This window comes from Grammomys surdaster, unplaced genomic scaffold (genome assembly GCF_004785775.1).
Source record: "Grammomys surdaster isolate TR1022 unplaced genomic scaffold, NIH_TR_1.0 231, whole genome shotgun sequence".
NCBI classification, from domain to species: Eukaryota; Metazoa; Chordata; class Mammalia; order Rodentia; family Muridae; genus Grammomys; species Grammomys surdaster.
The window spans coordinates 2520420-2540695 of record NW_021604676.1 but is presented as its reverse complement, the minus strand read 5'-3'; the positions used below and the strand labels follow the sequence as shown (position 1 = coordinate 2540695).

The 20276-nt window shown below is 42.4% G+C and overlaps 1 protein-coding gene across 2 annotated transcripts in view; it reads left to right on the top strand.

Moving 5' to 3' along the window:
- The first annotated feature begins 244 nt into the window (after positions 1–244).
- The window catches only part of Scg3 (secretogranin III), a 47133-nt gene continuing 27101 nt past the window's right edge, over positions 245–20276 (top strand). For both annotated transcript variants that reach the window (XM_028773597.1, XM_028773595.1), the window contains exons 1-8: positions 245–655; positions 1284–1336; positions 1952–1997; positions 2092–2307; positions 7487–7629; positions 8782–8931; positions 15405–15582; positions 18957–19073. In XM_028773597.1, the coding sequence (XP_028629430.1) occupies positions 565–655; positions 1284–1336; positions 1952–1997; positions 2092–2307; positions 7487–7629; positions 8782–8931; positions 15405–15582; positions 18957–19073 (994 nt within the window). In that variant the 5' untranslated portion in view covers positions 245–564. The remainder of the gene's footprint in view (positions 656–1283; positions 1337–1951; positions 1998–2091; positions 2308–7486; positions 7630–8781; positions 8932–15404; positions 15583–18956; positions 19074–20276) is intronic.

Genomic DNA, 20276 nt, shown 5'->3' with positions numbered 1-20276 from the left:
ATTACCCATTTCTCCTTGACAAGTTCATGGGTAGAGAGGGCATTTAGTCCTTGAGGTACAACAATCATGCCTATCGTCCAGCAATTCTGCAATCCGGCCGGACTCGGACGTAAAAACATACCCAAGACTGCGGCATGGAGAATACGCGAGCAAGCCTGTCTCTCCTCCCCCGCTCCATTCCCGCGGGATTGGAGTAGCGCTGGGTCGCTGACGCCATCCTCACGCCTCTGGTTTGCATGGAGCATGCGCCTCCTCCTCATTTCCTCTCCAGGAGCTAGTGGAGTAAAGCTACGCCCAGGCCCGAGTCCGCCGGCGTCGCAGGAACTTCAGCACCCGCGGGGCGGACAGCGCCCGCCGCACCTGCTCACCTGCTCTGGGCGCCAGAAGGGCAGGCATCCTGCTGCCACCGTGCAACTGCTGCCGGGGGACCACCCAGATCCTCTCCCTTCCCGCACCCAGGCTCTTGTCCCTTCCAGCTTCTTACTCCCCTTCTCATTCATAACAAAAGCTACAGCTCAGGGGCCCAGCGCCAGGCTCTTTCCAGCAGAGCGCAGAGGAGCAAGAATGGGGTTCCTTTGGACCGGCTCTTGGATACTGGTGTTGGTGCTCAACAGCGGCCCAGTTCAAGCTTTCCCCAAACCCGAAGGCAGCCAAGGTATGTGGACATTGCTCTGCTTTGGAGTTCTCTTTCATTTGGCCCAGCAAAGATAAAGCTTGATGTGACCCGGAGCTCTAAATCACCCTGCCTAGTTTTTCTAACCAGATTGTATCCGTGGATATTGACAGAATCGTTTGTTTTGACTTCAGAGAACAAAGATGAATTTTTCTTTCTCCTTTACTTATAAAGTAATAGAGCAATAGCATGGTCTAATTTTGAAAAGGGAAGCGGGCACCTGTTCTTAAAGTGGCTTGGATTTTTTCCTCATTACATATGCAGGATGCGATGATCTCTTTTAATGTGCCAGCAACGATAATCCAAATAGTATATTTCCAATTGAAAGGAGCAAATCAGAGCAAGATTTCGAACTATATGTCAAATTTCTGATCAGAAAATAAAAGTGTGATTGCATTTAACTCAGGATATGCAGTAATATAATAAACATACCAACTTTGATACTCACCATGTATACAATTGATAATCTTTGCTAATATAAATTTTATTTTATAACCATCCAGAATTATTTCTCCAAAAACTGTTTTTCCATTGTGTTATTTATATGTAAGTAACATATTTGACCACTCAAATGCACAATTAAACTTACATTTGTGTATATTTATTCTAGACAAGTCTCTTCGTAATAGAGAGTTAAGTGCAGAAAGACCTTTGAATGAACAGGTAGGTCGGATGTAAAATTATAACTCCCGTGTTATCTTACTGTTGTCACTTATTGTAATTTCCTTGTGATATCTTAGCCATTTTACATTTACAAACTCTGAGACATTAATAATAAATTGACAAAAAATAAGATGATAAATCTAGTTCCAATAATTCTGTGTTCTCGCAATTAGTGGACGGAGTCCTGTAGAGCACATGGACTGCGGCACGATGGTAACCCAGTGAGATCAGTACTGTAGCCACTCTTATAAGACTGCCTAATTTACCAAAGTGTGTACGTGGCTTCTTTCGGTTTGTTTGAGACAGAGCCTTGCTGGGTAGCTTTGATTGCCCTACAACTCTTGCTCTTCCTGCCTCTTCCTCTTGATGGGATTATAGGCATGTGCTCACATTGGCTGAAGATTTGTCTGTTGTCAATATCCTAGGAGAAGGGAATTATTTGATTAAAGCATATCAGCTCTTTGTGTTGTCTCATTTAATCCTTACCATAGTGCTTCCTGCCTGCATTTTACAAACAGAACTGAATCTCACGGAGAGTGAATCGTGTGGCTCATATACTTAGTAAGTAGTGAAGCGATGATTTAAAAACAGATCTGTCTCCTGTTTGTTTCACAGATTGCTGAGGCAGAGGCAGACAAGATTAAAAAGGCATACCCTTCAGGTAAAAAAGAAATCACACTGCTGTTCAGTTAAATATGTGGGTCACAGAATTCTAAACTAAAATGGATGTGTTGGGCTTGGAACTTTCCTTCCAGAAAGCAAGCCAAGTGGAAGCAACTATTCTTCTGTCGATAACTTGAACCTGCTAAAGGCAATAACAGAAAAGGAAACAGTTGAGAACGAGAAACAATCCATAAGAAGCTCCCCATTTGATAACAAACTGAACGTGGAAGATGCTGATTCAACTAAAAATCGGAAATTGATTGATGAGTATGATTCCACTAAGAGTGGATTGAACCACAAGTTTCAAGGTAAATAATTTAACAGATTCTTTGCTGCCTTTTCTTCTCATTTTGAGATTCTCATTACATATTAAGAAAAGGTCACATACTTTCAAAATGTGACTTATAACCTTTTATTTATCAGATTCAAAACTGAGGTAAAACCAAAATTTACTGATAATGTACAAAAACCTAGAGTATCAATTTTTCAAAGGTTCCTTTACCAGAACATGTGTGGTGGTAGGGACTGTAATCCTGATCAACATTCAGATGCTGAAGCAAGAGAACTGTCACAAGGTTGAGCTATATAGGGTACCAGGCCATCCAGACCCTGACTCTAAAAAACTGACAATGACAGCGATGGTGTTTAGTTTTCCTTACTGATGCTTTTTTTAAAAAGTTAAAACCTGATAGCTGCATTTTACATGATTGAATTTGTTTTGCTATTTCTGTTTTTTAATAACTAGTACAAAGTAAAATATGATTTCCTCAAATAATTAGATCAAGTAAAATACCCCCCAATGGTTAGCTGTCCAGTTTTTTTTTTTTTTGGTTTTTTTGTTTGTTTGTTTTTTGAGACAGGGTTTCTCTGTGTAGTTCTGGCTGTCCTGGAACTCTCTCTGTAGACCAGGCTGGCCTCGAACTCAGAAATCCTCCTCCCTCTGCCCCCCAAATGCTGGGATTCGATGTCCAGTATTTAATTATTGAAAGTTTCCTCCTCTTGCCTTTGATCATCTAGCCAGTCCACATCTGCATTTTAACCCAGACTTCTTTGAGCTATAGATCTACTTTTTTCCTACCTAACATCTTGCTTTGGGAGTTTCAGATGCACTTGAAAACCGAGCATATCCCAGAGTTAGCTTATGAGCTCTGTCCTCCCCACAAGTCCCCTTTAAGAGGTGGGGACAGGAAGAGAAGGTCAGCAATCAGGATGTAAAGTGAATGAATGAATGAATGAATGAATGAATGGGAAATAAAAGATACCTTTCCTTAGGAACTGTGCTGCTACTTATTTTTCCATGGCATAAATCTAGGATTAAACTATTTTTCCTTTTTTTTTCTTACCTCTTCAATTCTATTCTTCCAAAACTTACTCATTTTGTTTCTTGTGTTATCTCCCAACTTTATTTTACAAACAAAAAAATTACTGTCCTCAATCACCGCCAGCTTTACCCAATCACATCTCACTCCAACTACAGCAAAATCATTTACACATATCCCAGCAACCACTCCAGCGTTTTCAACCTGTTCGTGATGTGACAGCTGGAGTGGAGGTTTCAGTTTACAGAGCTGACATATTGCAATGTGTGCATGCCATTCTTTGTAGAGGGTGTTTGATGTCAATAGGCTAAGCTATAGTCTAATCTAGTCTTAAACTCATGATCCTCCTGCCTCAGTTTTCTGACTGCTGGGATTGCAAACATATACCACCATGACCAGCATGCCCTGTTAGTGTCGTTCATTTGTTTTGAATCAAGGACTTTCATGCAGCTCAAGCTGGCCTGGATCTTAAGTTTCCCATGCCTCTGCATTCAGATACTGGGATTACAAGCAGGCAATGAACATGCCTTCTTTATTTTCCATAAATCTCTTTAGTAGATTCTCATTTCTCTTGCAACCAACACCAAAATCCTTCTTCTAGTCCCTGCCCCAGAGTGACTGTCCAGAGCTTCTAGGTTGGTCTAGCACACATGACCTGACAGACGCCTTGCCCCTTGCCGTCACTGCACTCATTGTAGTTTGAACGTTTATGGTTGTAGCTGTAGCCATGATTGTCTTTATCCAAAACTACATTGAAAAGCTCACAAGAACAGAGAGCTATATTATAGGCCAGTACCTGAACAGTCATTAATTCGTTGTATGAGTCTATAAATAAGTGAAGAAATGGGTGTGTAAGGGAATGAGTGAATTGATGAAAGTAGCCCTTGAAAAGGAAAGAATTTCCATTCTTCAGGCCAGTGCTTAGAAGTGAGTACAGGCTTTCTTCTCTGTCCTTATTTTGTTTCGTAGCAACAGGAGAATTATGCTGATTATCTCTGGGGCGAGGATTCCCAGTTAAATGAGACTTTCACAGAACATCATGGTCTAAGGAGAGCTTAGAAGTGTATTATATGTGTTGGGTAGATAGAGGCCATGATTTATGTTTTGCTACGTGGGAATTTAAATCTTGAATTCTACTTTTTAACCTAAGGTATGTGGAGCAGAAGCACAGACACTGGGCCTAACTGTATCAAAAACAAGTTTAATCACTCTAGTTGAACAGAAGACTTAGTTTAATAAAGTTTAAGAAGAGTGCAATGTTTGTTTGGCTTGATCAGTCGCCCTGGCTGTGGGCACCTGAGAGACACAGGTCCGTTTGTGATTTGACCACTAACTTGAGCAGCTGTTTTCTAAATTAGTCACTGTACTGTCACCTCCCAGGCTTTTAATTATACGGCTCGTCCTCGTGGCATTGGGCTTATCCTACGATTTACTTTACCTTTACTTGAGATCCTAGAGAAACTGAGCCAAGGGTCTTACAGAGAAGGTTGTGTGGGTAAAGATCTAGTTTCCTTTCATAGTCTACAAATCCTACAGGCAGAGGGTTTGAACCCACAGAGTACTTGAGTAGAACTCTAGAGACGTGCAGACTTCATCCCAGAAGGCAGAGAAGGGAGATTCTCTTTTGCAGGCTATATCTTCAGACCTAAGGCCACCTGTAAGGAAGCTCTGAATTTCAAGATTCTTGCCAGTTTCTTCTTATGTGCTTATGCTTTAAGCTTTTTTGTGTGTTCACTAGCAAAAAAAAACAAAAACAAAAACAAAAAAAAACCAAAACCAGCCTTTTCATGGAATTCCTATCTTGCAAGCTGTGAGCTAGGTTCAGGTAGATCCAGGGAACGTGCAATCATCACTCTACCAGCCCTTGGCAGATAGTAAGACTTGAATTCAATTTGGCTGAAGAAATGAATTCCCGGTATTAAATGAAATACTAGATACAGCCATCACCGTATTTCCAGTGTCTGGTACATATGAAGACTTTAATTCAATTTTACCCGAGAAGTGAATCCCAGGTATTAAGTGAGATGCAGAGATATAAGGTGTACAAGGGAAGATAATGGCAGGGCACAGTCCTGTGATGTCGGTTTAGAACTCTGTAGCTGCCTAAAGGCTTAAGATATGAATCCATGCTGGCTTCTTAAGGAGACTTCGCACAGGGAGCACAAAATACTCCTTTGTGCACACAGTAGGAAAATCACCGTGAGATATTCTGTTCATTTTCAAAGAGCTTGGAAGAAACTGGTGGAGGCTAAGGGCAGTGGCCAAGTGCAACACTTTTAACTGCAGATAGCAAAATCTCACTGTGGGAGACCTGAGTTCTGGGCTCAAGAGCCTACAGTGGTGCCGCAGAAGAGGAAGATATTTCTTCTGAGTTACCAGCCTTCTCCCCGTTGGGGAGTAAATGAGCTAAAAAGCAGTCATCTGGGTTATTTTCCAGCTTCAGCAGGCAGCCAACATTCTTTCTTTCTCAGATCCTGAGGGACAGGTGGGGAGGGAAGTAAATTCTTCCACCTCTGTGTAGACTATTCCCCAGCGCCTGACTTGCAACCCACAGATGGAAAATTCAGACTGAAGTGATAGAGAGGCCGTGCTCCTGAGAAATAGAAGAAGTCAACTTTCAACCAGCCAAGGGGGTGGGGCATCTAGTTTGTAATTCTTGTCATTCTGGCATTTGAGTCTCAAAGGCCTCACAGCTGAACACAAGCTCGGCTTCTGTGTTCTTAGCATAAGCTTGTTTCAAAAAGAGGGAGGGGTCTGCCTGAGGCGACAGAGGCCACCATCCTGACACAGTCTAGAAGAAAAGCCACACCATGGGAGAAATTCGAGTTCCTGGGAGCCTCAGAAGAAAAGGGCAAAGTTGAGATAGATTTAAGTTGTTCTTTCTTTGAGGGAAAGTGATGAAGATTACTCATGGTACTGGGTGTAATGGTGCAGCACTCTGAAGGCAGAAGCAGGCAGATCTCTGTGAGTCCAAAGTCACCCTACCCAATGACTTTCTCCAAATATAAAAAGTAAAAAGCATTATTCATAGCATATCTGTCAAGGAATTCAATTTTCATTTTCTCCAAAGATAATCACAGTCACTTTAATTAAAATAAAATCTGAATCTGCGGTGCATTTTATAATAGTGCACTCATCCATACACAACTATGTCACTCAAAACGTGCATCTAATGTCTTATTTCATCTACTCCTCATAAAAACTTCATGAAAATTGCACTAGATAGCCTTATTATTCATATTCACTTGTTTTCTTGTTTTGTTTTGCCTTTTGTTTTGTTTTCAGTGCTGGGACTTTACAAATGATAGGCAACACACTCTACCACTGAGCTAAGCACACTGCCAGATACCCTTATTTTGTACAGTGATCCTATGTTGCATAAATAACAAGAGATATCACTGAGCTAAACTACTGAGCTTTCCCATCTGCCTCTATGTAACGGAGAGAGGTAAACACTGAATTGAGTCTGCTCAGTGTGGTACACATCTCTGGGATTCTTGTGAGAGTGGTACAGAGCTTCACTGGCCTCGTCATCTTTCTCTCTCACGTTGTGTCATTGTCATCATTGTTGTTTACAGTTTGAACTTGTTTTGTTTTCTTTGAGACAGGGGCTTCCTCTGTAGCACAGGCTAGCCTCAAACTCAAGGCAATCCTCTTGCCTCGGGCTCTCAAGTGCTAGGATTGTAGGCGTGATCCATCATACAAAGCCCATTTCCCTCACTCAGAATTGTCCCTTCGTTTAGTCTGAAGTTCAGCTGCAAAAACTAAGGACATATATTCATAGGCCTCTCTGCAAAGATTTACACACTGTTTGTTCAGATATCTCACCTTATATTAAAGTTTTGATTCCAAGCTCATAAAATACGTTTTCTGTCTCTTGTCAATTGTGATTTAATGACATTAAGTTTTGTTACATAGAGCTTCTCTACCAGCCAGGCATGGCAGTGCATGCCCATGATTTCAGCACTCAAGAGGCAGAGGCTGGAGGATTGCTCCAAGTTCCAGTCCAGCCAGGGTGACATAGTAGGATGCTATCTCTAAATAGATGGATGATTAATTAATTAAATGTAATGAAACAGGTAAGTATTTGACAAGGAATAGGTTATAAAATGATGTGTGGACTAGGCCTGTACTCACCAAGATGTGAAGCTGTGCTTGATCTGTCTAGATGACCCAGATGGCCTTCATCAACTGGATGGAACTCCTTTAACTGCTGAAGACATTGTCCATAAAATTGCCACCAGGATTTATGAGGAGAATGACAGAGGAGTGTTTGACAAAATTGTTTCTAAACTGCTGAATCTCGGCCTAGTAAGTTGTATGCATAAGAATACAGTCTGCAGTGTCCTAAGTCAAGCCTCATAATTAAAGTAACCGAATGCTTATGGTGCTTCAAACTAAGCTCCAAAGAATTCCCTGGAGTTTTTCAGAAGGGCCAGATAAGCACACACACCCATCACACAAGCTGTTTGAGAGTCAGATGAGCCGCACAGCTTGCCAGGGAATGTCTTGTGCCCAGCTGGAAGTCAGGAAAGACTTCAGAGGAAGAGGTTTTGGATATGAGCTTAGAAGGAAGTGATATAACCTGCTGGATATAACAGCAGAGACCGAGGATGTGTGAGGCAAAACCAGAAATAGCACGAGCAGAGACTTGCACTATATGTTTGAGGAACTCTGAGCAATTGAATCAACCCTAGTCTCAGTTTGGCTGTTCAGCCCTGACACAACCCCAGCAGATTTTACCATGGTTCTTACTTTACAGTTACAGGGTACACATAACTGGCCATGTGACCTACAGCTGTGGAGCGGCATTCCCCCCTTCCTCCTCCCACTTACTTTCTGAGGAAGCATTCAGAGGGTTTCAGAAAGTAGCACTGACAGCTTGCATTAATAGCCTTAAGACACTTCTTCCTAGAGTGCCAGGCAGTCATGGTCACAGCCTACATAAGACAGGATTATCTGTTGCAAAGAGGAGTTTCCTTGATCAAGGTTGAACACTGCACTTATCTGTGGGAATAAGGACAAACGTCTAGATTACTGTTAGGAATTGTGCTGGATTAGTAAAGTAGTGGTTGTAGATTTCTCTCCAGTGTCCATGACTTCACTATCACTGATTAGCTAGGTTTCTAGCACCAGGCATGTTTTCACTTTTGTTGAGCAGGCCTTAAGTCTAACTAGAGAGCTGTTGGTTACGTGAAGGCATGTGTGCCACTCTCTACTGCATCCGTAGGGTAAGCATGCCATGCTGATCCTGGATAGAGTTCATAGGAGTCCTCAGTGAGTAGGACTGTTGGCAGCTTCGACTTTGGATGCTTGCTTAGTGCAACTGGACTTTACACTTGATCTTAACCAAAAGGACAAGAAGTGATTCAACTAGTTCAGATCTCTGTTTGTTTGTTTGTTTGTTTGTTTGTTCCCTGAAATAGGAATAGCAGTTATACATGCTTTGTCTCTTTATAACAGATCACTGAAAGTCAGGCACATACTCTGGAAGATGAAGTAGCAGAGGCTTTACAAAAATTGATTTCAAAAGAGGCCAACAATTATGAGGAGGCCCTGGATAAACCCACAAGCAGGACTGAGAATCGGGATGGAAAAATACCAGAGAAAGTGGTATGTCCGTGTGTGTTAGGAATGTGTGCATGACATGGGCATGCATGTGTGTATGCTTTTGTATCTGTGTACAATTAGTGCCTTTCCTGATGCCAGAGAATATTTGGAGAGTATAGCATTTTTAGCATACTGGAAACATGTATACAGCTATATATTCTGTGCCAGTGTGCTGGAACCAGTACTCTACAGATTTTTTGATATTCAATTTTCATTAACAATGAATGTTATCATATATTCCCAGTGCATGTTTATACATGTACAGGTATACACACACACACACACACACACACATACACACACACACACACACGGAAGTGGATAGATTGATCAATCGTCTGCACAGCAGCCTCATACCCCCCATCTTATACTGTTCCTCTGTTCTAGGCTGTGTTCTTCCACCTGCTCTTTCCTCCTTTTCACTGGCTCAGAAGCCTGTCTATCATGTTTTATCTGGGCTAGCTATTTGCCTTAGTTAGGATTTCCTTGCTGTGAAGAGACACCATGACCACAGCAACTCTTCTAAAGGAAAACATTTCATTGGGGCTGGCTTACACTGAGGTTTAGTTCATTATCATCGTGGAGGGATACATGACTGGAGGAGCCAAGAGTTCTACATCTTGATCCGCGGGCATCTGAAGGAGACTGTGTGTCATACTAAGTGTGGCTGGAGCATTAGGAGACCTCAAAGTCCACCCCCACAGTTACACACTTCCTCCAACAAGGCCACACCTTTCTCCAACAGGCCATACCTACTCCAACCAGGACACACCTCCTAATAGTGCCCACTCCCTGGTGACCAAGCATTCAAATCTGTGAGCCTGTGGGGCCCATTCCTATTCAAACCACCATACTTTCCATATTTATAAAAGAACAAAATTACACTTCCTAATAGTGTCACTCCCTATGGACCAAGCATTCAGACCCATGAGCCTGGGGGGGGGGGGGGGCATTCCTATTCTGACCACCACACCATTCATCATTAGCTCCTGTTCCTTGTCTCCTCGCTGCATTTTCCTCTTGAAATCAACAAAGCTACTGTGATCTTTCTCCATTTCTTCAGTTCTCTTTATTTCTGAAGAAATAAGCCATAGGAGGGTGTCAGATTCTTTGCCTTGCCAGAGTAACCAGAGAGCTGAAGCTCCCCCTTTATCACCTCCAGCATCCTTTCCAATACAAAGTAAGGGTGTATAGAATATAAAGCTTCTGTTGTTTGGTTTGGGTTTTCTTGGAAAGTGGTTGTTTCTGTGGGAAAGCTGCCTTCTGGCCTTCTAAGTGCTAAGTTATAGGCATGAAACGCCATGTGCATTATGGTAATGTTTGTGTGGGTTTAGGGGTGTGTGTGTGTGTGTGTGTGTGTGTGTATGATATAGTCCAAGCTAGCCCTGAATTTTCTGTATACTCCCAAGTTGTCTTTGAACTCTAGATCAAATCCTTTGTCCACTCCCCCTTCCCCCACCTTCCAGGTTCTAAAGTTAATTACAGATGTGAACCACCAGGGCCAGAAAATAAAATTAGTTCTAGATTTCTGACTTGATGCCTAGAGACTCTCCCCTTCAATTCTTGATAACTATTCCTAGGAGCTGGTGCCTATTTAAATATCTTTTAACAATCCTACTTCCTCTTAAAAAAAAAAATACTTCCTGTCTTCAAGTTTCTATTGCTGTGAAGAGACACCATGACTACAGAAAGTCTTATAGAGGTAAACATTTAATTGGGGCTGGCTTACAGGTTCAGAGGTTCAGTCCATTATCATCATGGAGGAAGCATGGTGGCATGCAGGCAGACAAGGTGCTGGAGAAGTAGCTGAGATTGGCAGGCAGCAGGAAGAACAAGAGGCACTGGGCATGACTTGAGCATTTGAGACCTCAAAGCCCAACCCCAGTGACACAGTTCTTCCTACAAGGCCACACCTCCTCCAACCAGGACACACCTCCTAATAAGTGCCACTCCCTGGTGACAAAGCATTCTTTTTGTTTGTTTGTTTGTTCCAAAATGGTTTATTGTCATGGTGGATGGTGGATGAATCTGGGCATACCCCCCCATAAAACTCAGGCCAGTCCCGAGTTAAAAAGGGAGGGAGAAAGGGTGGGATCTGGGGAGGCATGCTTAATTTGCTCTGCTTTCTGGCCTTCATTAGTATGTAAATCCATAGGGCCTGAGGCCTCCAGTCACGCTCTCTACCTGTACACTTTGGGAGGGGCTGTCTGGCCTATGTGACTGAACAGTGTAATTCTATGGAGACTAGACTGCTTTTCAGGACCCTGGGTTCTGGGGGTGTGCTGAACTCCTGCCGGTTCTCACGCAGAGTCTTGGGGTTCTAGACAACTGCCCAGTCATGACCCAGAATACCCTTACACAGTCCCACATCTCCTCCCCTTTACTTTTTTTAAAAAAGGGGGGTCACTGTGTCATCTGTAGTAAAAATTTTGGATGAGGAAGCCAAAAGAAAGCACTACGTAGGCCAGAGGGGTTAGCACAATTAAGTCACAGGATAAGGGGAGTTGATGGAGGGGGTTGGGAAGGCAAGGGATCATTGAATCAATTAAATACATATTGTACAATTTGAGAGTAATGGCATCTGATTAATCTAAATAGACATGTTTTCCTCACTAACATGTTACTTTAGCTATTTGACTTTGGCAAAAGAGTTCATTTGTAGCTGGAAGGTCTGAATCTGTCTGTAGGACTCAGTGAGCATCTCTGGATCTCGGCATGCATCTCTGGGTCTCAGCGTGTCTCTGGAGTCTGCAGTCAGGCGGTGTGGCTGCAAGAAGACAGTATGGCATCCTAGGCAGGTTCCAGGAGGTAGTGTTGTCTCTACTGGACTTGTGGGAACACCTGTAGAATAATCACAACAGGGAAGCAGCACCCAGGCAGGGGGATGTCTGCAAAGGGTGTGTAGTAAGCATTAGGCTACTTGGGAGCAAGCACATCATGGTGTGTCGTTGAGATCCTAGAAAGGCAAAGGTGTTTGAGGAAATTTTAGTCCTGGAATATACCTTTGAGTCTGTTTTGGATGGCTAAGGAAGAAAAACATCATATTAATTATGTATGATAGGCAGCAACAGTTTGTCTGTAAAAGGAAACTAGTTGTTAATTAAGAGCTGAAAGATGGTGATCAGCATGTTGATTTAACCTGTGGAAGTAGATCTAGATGACTTTTGAACCTTGAAGAAGTCTTAAGAATTGAAAAAAAAATGTTGGGCATATATCATGAGTTAGAAAGAAAAGGAGACATTTAAACAAAAAGACAAAAAAATTTGGGTTGAAAAGCACGAACACTGTTGTTTTAGCCGTTCCTGTTGGGTGAAAAGGCATTAATGGCAGGAAAGCACGAACATTGTTGTGAGTATTCCTGTTGGGGAGAAAAGGTTAATGGCAGATTTAGAAGCAGTGGAGTAGGGGCCTGCTTTGCCATGTGGTAGCTGGGCTACAACGTGGTGGCTGGGTGCTCTAGCAGAGAGGCCAAGGAATTCCCCATTTGTTTTTGTTAGATATCCTAAATTTAGAGGAGAAAAGGAAGGCTAACCTTGAAGAAAAGCTCAAAGCAAGAAATATAGGTGTTTGATAGGAGAGTCAGAGGAGTAAAAGACTGTGTAAAACTGAGCCATGGCGGGGAGACATGTGGAAGCTGGAGTATAGCCAGAAGCTCCTGTGACCAAGCATTCAAATCTATGAGCCTATGGGACCTTTCCAATTCAAACCACCACACTTTCCATATTCTTAAAAGAACAAATGTACAGGTCTGAACTGAAACAGTTATGGTGATTTTCAAGAGCCTTCACTGTCAATTCATTCATTTATAATATGTCTGTATGCTTGGCTTGTTTTTCATGCCACCTAAATGTACCAATGCAAATAAAATATTCTTTTAGAGTACTAAATGTTATGCTAAGAATGCCCTGCTCATGTAAAAAGAAATAGTCTCCGTTCCCATGGAGGCAAAGTTCCAGCGGAAGATGTAAACTGTCTCCAACACTGGTCATTTTAAGGGCAACTGGGTGACATACTTTGAGAAAAGGCCCCTGTTCTGCACTTAGGCTGAGAGAAGGCTTCCCTAAGGAAGCAATTTGAGCTGAGAGCTAAATGTCAAATCGGATTAACTTGTATTTTTTTTTTATTGGATGTTTTATTTACATTTCCTATGTTGTCCCCTTACCCCATCCCCCACCCACCCCGGAACCCCCAATCCCCTCACCCCTCCTCCTTCTTCTCTGTGGATGTAACCTCTATCTACTCCCCCCCACTCCCACCTCCCCACCCTCAAAATTCCCACCCCCTGGGGCATCCAGCCTTCATGAGGTCAAGGTTCTCTTCTTCCACCTATGCCCAGCAGGGCCCTCCACTCTTAAGGAGAGGCCACACACGTGGAGTCCAGGCAACTAAAATAAGGACTTATGACTGGCACAGAAAGACAGAGTTGGGTTATGAGACTGGGGAGTAGACCCATCCCAGACCACGCAGAGTATATGTAGAGTCTGACACCTACTGTAAAAGTCAAGGGAGCATACTGAAGGATTTTGCCTTCATCCACTTCCTGGTGCTACAACAGAATGTATGCCTGGGACTGGATAATTCATAAGGAAAAGAAATAGGAGCAGGAAGGATGACTCAGCAGTTAAGAACATTGATTTCTCTTCCAGAAGATGCAGATTTGATTCCCAGCACCCATGTAGCGGCTCACAGCCTTCTGTAATTCCATTCTCAGCGGCTCCAAGGTCCTCTTCTGACCTCCACCTTCATCAGGCACACACATGGCACAGGGACGTATGTGCAAGCAAAACACCCATACACATGAAAATAATTATTTTTAAAGAAAAAGAAATGTATTTCGCTCACAGCTTTGGAGAGTGGAAAGCTGCAGATGGGACAGTTTCCGGTGAGGCCATGTGTTGAGAAGAGAAAGTGAAGGACAAGCAAGTGTGTGTGTAAGGAGGGGAAGGGGTGCCAGCCACCTTTTAATAACTCGCCTTCTCCTACACAATAGCTAGGCTGCTACAACTAGCCCAGTTTTGTCAACAGTTGAGAAACACAGCCTAGCAGAGCCACCAACACTCTAAGGAGCACCCTTTCAGCTAGGGACTCCACTCAGGTAAAGCCAGATCCTTGACCACAGCTCACAAAAGAACCCCAGAACAAACAAGGGTGAGGCAAAGTCAGCAAATGTATCAACTGTTGAGACAGGAAGTCATAGGAAAAAAGACAGTTGGCATGGAAGGCACCAGAGCAGGCTCCCTGAGAGGCTCACTTTTATGTCCTTACAATGGCTGTCTCTATGACCCTGTGCCTTCTTAAGTTAGATTGCACAAAGAATGCAATTTTCATGCTTAAAAGGCTAGACAAGCTGGATCCATAAGATGGCTGAGCAGATAAAGACAGCTACTACCAAACCTGGTGATCTAAATGGCCCTTATGGTAGAAGAGGCACCAAGTGGCTAAAGTTGTCCTCTGATATTTGTCCCATAACTGCACACACACACACACACACACACACACACACATACACATACACACACACACACACACACACACACACACACACATATATATGTTAGCTGGTTATCAAGCCAAAGAAATATGCCTATTTCCATCTTCCTAACATTGGGATTACAAGTATGTGCCACTGGGCTCAACTTTTATTTTTGATGTGGGTTCAAGGATCAAACTCGAATACTTATACCCCATAAGGCAAGCAGTTTACTAACCCAGATATGTCTCTGGCCTTCCTGTAGGGATTTTAAGTAAAAAAGCTATAAGATTGGATTTCTAGAAAGATATCTTATATAAGATACTGAATCAAGAAGAGATTTGAGATAAGTGGTATATCAGTTAGAAAGTGGGGATGAAGGGCTTCTTGAACTAACATGGGCTGCTGAAGAAAGATGTACAAAATGTCCTAAGTAGAGTCAGCAAGGGTACTGGTGGATCAGATGTGAGGAAGTAAAGGGGGAAAAGGTAAGGAAAGCTCCTAGAGTTTTGTCTCATCTACTGAATGGCAAATGAGCTTTCACCAACATAGGAACAAAGATCAGGTCTAGGAAAGAGGAAGAAAAAAAAAAAAACATTAAGCATCATCCAGACACAAATACCCCCTGAAGTTCTAAGGTGTGAGTACTCTGTTACTGATAGACACTCTGAAAAGCTTTTTTTTTTCTAATGACCTGGTCCATCCCACCCACTCCACCCCACTATATACTGTGTGAATCAAAACTCTCTTCTCCTCTGTGAAAGACTCCTGAAGGGGGACTTGCCTAAAGCAGATCCATAGAAATCCCCAGTGTAGTCTCTCCTGAGCCACGTGAAGATACTTTACTTTCTCAAGGTGGCTCACACTGAGAACCTGCAGGATCTTGTGACAAAGAAAGAACTCTGAGACTTCACATTCAAGGTCACTAGAAAGGAGAGGATTGAGCTGGAGTTACGTTACTTCTAAACAGTGTTTATTTTCTATTGTTATTTTCCTCTCACTGAAGACTCCGGTGGCAACAATCCAAGATGGCTTTACTAACCGTGAAAACGATGAGACAGTTTCTAACACCTTGACCTTGTCCAGCAGCTTGGAAAGGAGAACTAACCCCCACAGGGAGGACGACTTTGAGGAGCTCCAGTACTTCCCCAACTTCTATGCACTACTGACAAGCATCGACTCAGGTAACCGCCACTTTACGGCCTTGCAGAAGGGAAATGAGACAGTAATTCTTGGAAGTGTGTGGGTAGCTTTCTTCCTGTTCATGGTCCCAAGTGTAGTCCTCGATGACATATACTGTTGGCTGGGAAAAACATTTCACATCTTTTTTTTTTTTTCAAAAGCAGTGTACTAGTCATGGAAAGAGTAATCAGGAAATGTGGAGTTTCTGGGTAATTTAATCTTGTTAACAGACAGTTTGTTTATTTGTTCAATGAACAGTTATGGAACATCTGCTGTGTACAGGTACTCAAATCTGCCACATGCTGAGATGAATCACCATCCTGCCCTGACACAGCCCAGCCGTCATTCTTTAGTACGCTGCTTTTTTGCTATGAGCCTTTTCTATTTTATCTATCTATTCATGCATTTTGTGTGTGGGCATGTGAACCACAGTGCACATGTGAAGACTGGAGGACAATTTCCAAAAATCGGTTCTGTTCTGTCTGCTGCAAGGATCCTAAGGATGGGACTCAGGTCATCAGGCTTGGCAAGTGCTCTTAGGAACTTTCATCGCTCGGGTCCTTCAGCTTTTTTTAATGCTTTGTTCTCAGCTTTATTGGGGTGAGATAGATATATAGATATAGATACCCCTATAATCCCAGCTCTTGGAAGGCTGAGGTAAAAGGATTACTATGAGCATGGGTCTAGCCTGATCTATATGGTGAGCTTGAAGATAGCCTTAGCTACATAGCAAGATTTCTTTCTCTCTCTCTCTGTCTCTCTCTCTCTCTCTCTCTCTCTCTCTCTCTCTCTCTCTCTCTCTCACACACACACACACACACACACACACACACACACACACACACACACCATGGTGTTTTGGTGTTCATCTACATTGTGAAATGAACATCATGGCTAACAACTGTACACCTACCACCTGTATACATAGCTGCCATTATCTGTTTATTCGTTTTCCTTTTGTTATTGTAAGACTCTGCCCTCTTAGAAAAATTCAAATATGTAATCTGCTGATGTTAGCCATAGCTACCAGCCTGCATAGTGCCCAGACTTCTTCACACTACAGAACAGAAACTTGATACCTTTGACCAGCATCTCCCAGTTTTACCCTCTCTACCCAGTCTTAGGCAATGCTTCTCTACTTCTATGACATTGGCTATTTTAAATTCCACATCCAGTTGTCTCTCTATAAATGTAAAGGGATGTCAGGACTTCTTTCAGATACCAAAATCCACACCTACTCAAGTCCTTTATCTAAAATGGTACAGGAACTGTGGCTGAAGCTCCGGGGTAGAGTGCTTGCCTAGTGTGTCCAAGGCCCTGGATTAGATTTGGTTACTTGTAACATACCTGCATGCACACACACACACACACACACATGCATACACACATGCACACACAGAGAGAGAGACAGAGAGAGACAGAGACACAGAGACAGAGACAGAGAGGCAGAGAGACAGAGACAGAGAGGCAGAGGAAGGGTAGAATATAGTATTTTCGTATAATCATCACACACATCTTCCATGGACTTTAAATCATCTCTGAACTACTTACAATGCCTACCCCAGTGGACGTGCTCTGGAAATAGTTGTTTTTCTGTATTGCTTGGAGAATTGTGACAAGAAAATGACCTGTCTCTGCAACTAAATTTTTCTTTCTTCCTTCTTTTTCTTTAGTATTTTTGATCCTCGGTTAGTTGAGTCCATGGGTAATGAAGCGTCAGGTTCAGAACTGAGAGAATGCACTATCTGTCTCTGTGTCTGGCTCGTTTTACCTAGTGTGTTTTCTAGGTACATTGTCAAAAACAAAAGATCAAGAAGAAATCCTGCCAGTTGTATTAAATCTTTTTGGAAAGCTTTCCTCATTTTCCTCTCTTAGTAGGAACCTTATTTGTCCTTCTCTGAATTATTCAGGACGTTACTAGACATTTGCAGCTTGGATTTTTTTTCCAGTGAGGTCAAATGAGCATTGGAGGAAGGGAGTCAGGGGCACAAATATATCTGGGGAGATTTTTCTTTTTGAAACAAGTCCTGCCCCAGTTTTGTCAGTCATGTGTGTACTGAGCTGTCTGCAGGGTTTGGCTCCTGATGGTTTCTGGTTAATCTGCGAGGGTAGCAGTTTCCAGCTCGCCTGTTGCTGTCCAGGCAGATGCCCTGCATGGCCCCAGTGGCTTTCCATGTCCCTGTCACTGCCCTCAAGAGAGCAATTGTGTAAAAATTTCTGAAACTGTAATCTGTTCCCTCCATAAAGTGATCTTGGAATGAACCTCCATTCCCAGAGAGTTCTGTTTGCCCTTCAGGTCCAGACACTAGCCAGATGGCTCTGGCCTCTCTGCTTGAATCTGCCAGGGTGTGTGTCTAGGTGATCTGTTCTGCACCATTTTGTCCCATTGGTTGGCAAATGACCAGCTCAGAACCTCTGTCATTCCAATGAGTCACTGCTCATCAGTGAAGAGCATCAGCATAATGTTAACCATACACACATGCCCTTGATCTAGTACTGTGATGGCTAAAGTCACCTGTCAAGTCTTAGTCAGGACTCGTCTTCCTCCCAACCTGCGAGCTTTATGGTATCTTAAAAATCCTGCTGTATAGAGAGTTCTTTGTTTATTTTTCAGGCAGGTCGTTTTATATGTTTCCTTGACTGTTTTAAGACAATGTCATATATCCCAGGCTGACCTCAAATTCTATATCTAAGGGTGACATTGAACTTCTAATCCTCCTGTCCCTGATTCCCAGATGCTGGGATTGTAGGCGTGCATCATCATATCTGGTTTATTTAGTGCTAGAGTTTAAAGCTCAGGACCTTGTATACAGTAAGCAATCACTGTACCAACTGAGCTAAAATCTCAGCACCAGATGCTATCTCTTTACTGCCTACCTTATTACTATAATAGTTCGGGTGTAATTAAAGCCCTGTGAAAAGTTAATATGTACTCATTTTTAAAAGCAGTTTTGTATAGTTATATACTGCCCTATATTTCCAGTCATGTGTTAGTTTGGGGGTTTGGGGGAGTATGTGTTTTTATTTCAGTTAAATGCATGTGGATTTAGCTATAAATAAATGGGGGAGCTATTTCAATACTTATGATGCTATACTTCATAAACTGACAGTGAAAGATAAAGCTATTTTCTACCAGTTGTCTTTAAATTATTTTTGTTCTCCTAGTGGCTGGAAAGATGTTAAGAACAGTTAAGAGTACTAGCTGCTCTTCCAGAAGACCCAAGTTCACTTTCCAGCATCCACTCTGTGGTTCATAACCTTCTGTAACTCCAGTTCCAGGGGAATCTGTCCCTCTCCTCTGACCTCTGAAAGCAAAGCACATAAAATAATATGAAATTTAAATTTTTAATGAGTTATTTTTCCTCATTTTCCATAGAAAAAGAAGCAAAAGAGAAAGAAACCCTGATCACCATCATGAAGACGTTGATTGACTTCGTGAAAATGATGGTGAAATATGGTACAATATCTCCAGAGGAAGGCGTTTCATACCTTGGTGAGAACTCTGCTTTATTTATTTTTAGCTCAGCCATTTCCATTGTTCAAAGAAAATTAAGGATCTGGCAATAATCATCTCACTAATTTGATGTTTTATGCCAGAGTGGTCTAGATCTCCAGGGTAACAGAATTGCTTGGGTTGGTGAGGCATACAAATAGAACTAATTAGACAGTCTCCACTTTTCCTCTTAATAAATACAGCTTGATGGGAACTCTCCCACATTTTTATATTAAATCTTACTAGTGCTTTATAATCATCCTCGGGGAGCAATTTTATTACAATTTAACTCATTAATTTTTTTTAACTCGTGTTTAGAAGTCTGGATTAAGTCTTGATTTTTCCCCCTTTGAGTACTGTATGTGACAAGCAAAAAGAGTACTAGATAGGTAGTCAGGATCCTCCTATGCTGGGAAAGAAGGCCCTGCACCATGCAAGGCTTCACTTCTTACATCCATAAAATAAAGGATGAAACAACTCTCAAATTACCCCATCCTTAAGGGAAATCAAGGCAGGAACTCAAGACAGGAACCTGGAGGTAGGAGCTGATGCAGAGGCCATGGAGGAACACTGCTTGCTGACATGCTCCTTCTGGCTTGCTCAGTCTGCTCTCTTACAGCGCTCAGTACCACTAACTCAGGGGTAGCACCATTCACCATAATCTGGGCACTTCCGTATAACTCATTACTCAAGAAAATGCATCACAGATTTGCCCACAGGCCAATGTGTTGGGGGCATCTTTGCAATTGAAGTTCCCTCTTCCTAAATGACTCTAGCTTGTGCCAAATTGACATAAAACTAGCCAGCGTGCATATACATGCCTAAAGACAAAATATTCATACACAAAAAAATGAATAAATCTTGAAAATTAAAACACGGTTTCTCAGGCTCAATTGTTTGGTTTTTTAAGGAGTTTTGTTTCTCTGAGTACTTTTTACCACCCATTGGTTTTGGCAAGATGGCCTCAGAGCCTCTCACTCTGCTAGGGCAAAGAGAAACAAATAAGGAAGTGCCATTGGTTAGCAGGATCCAGAATTATTCAACAGGACCCCAGGATGTTCTCATAAAAAAAAACACTTCTTCCTGGTTTTATTTTGATTATAAAAAGAACATCTTTCTTATAAAAAGCCATTCAAGGCAAAAGATAAAAAGAAACGGATGGATGGATGGATGGATGGATGGATGGATGGATGGATGGATGGA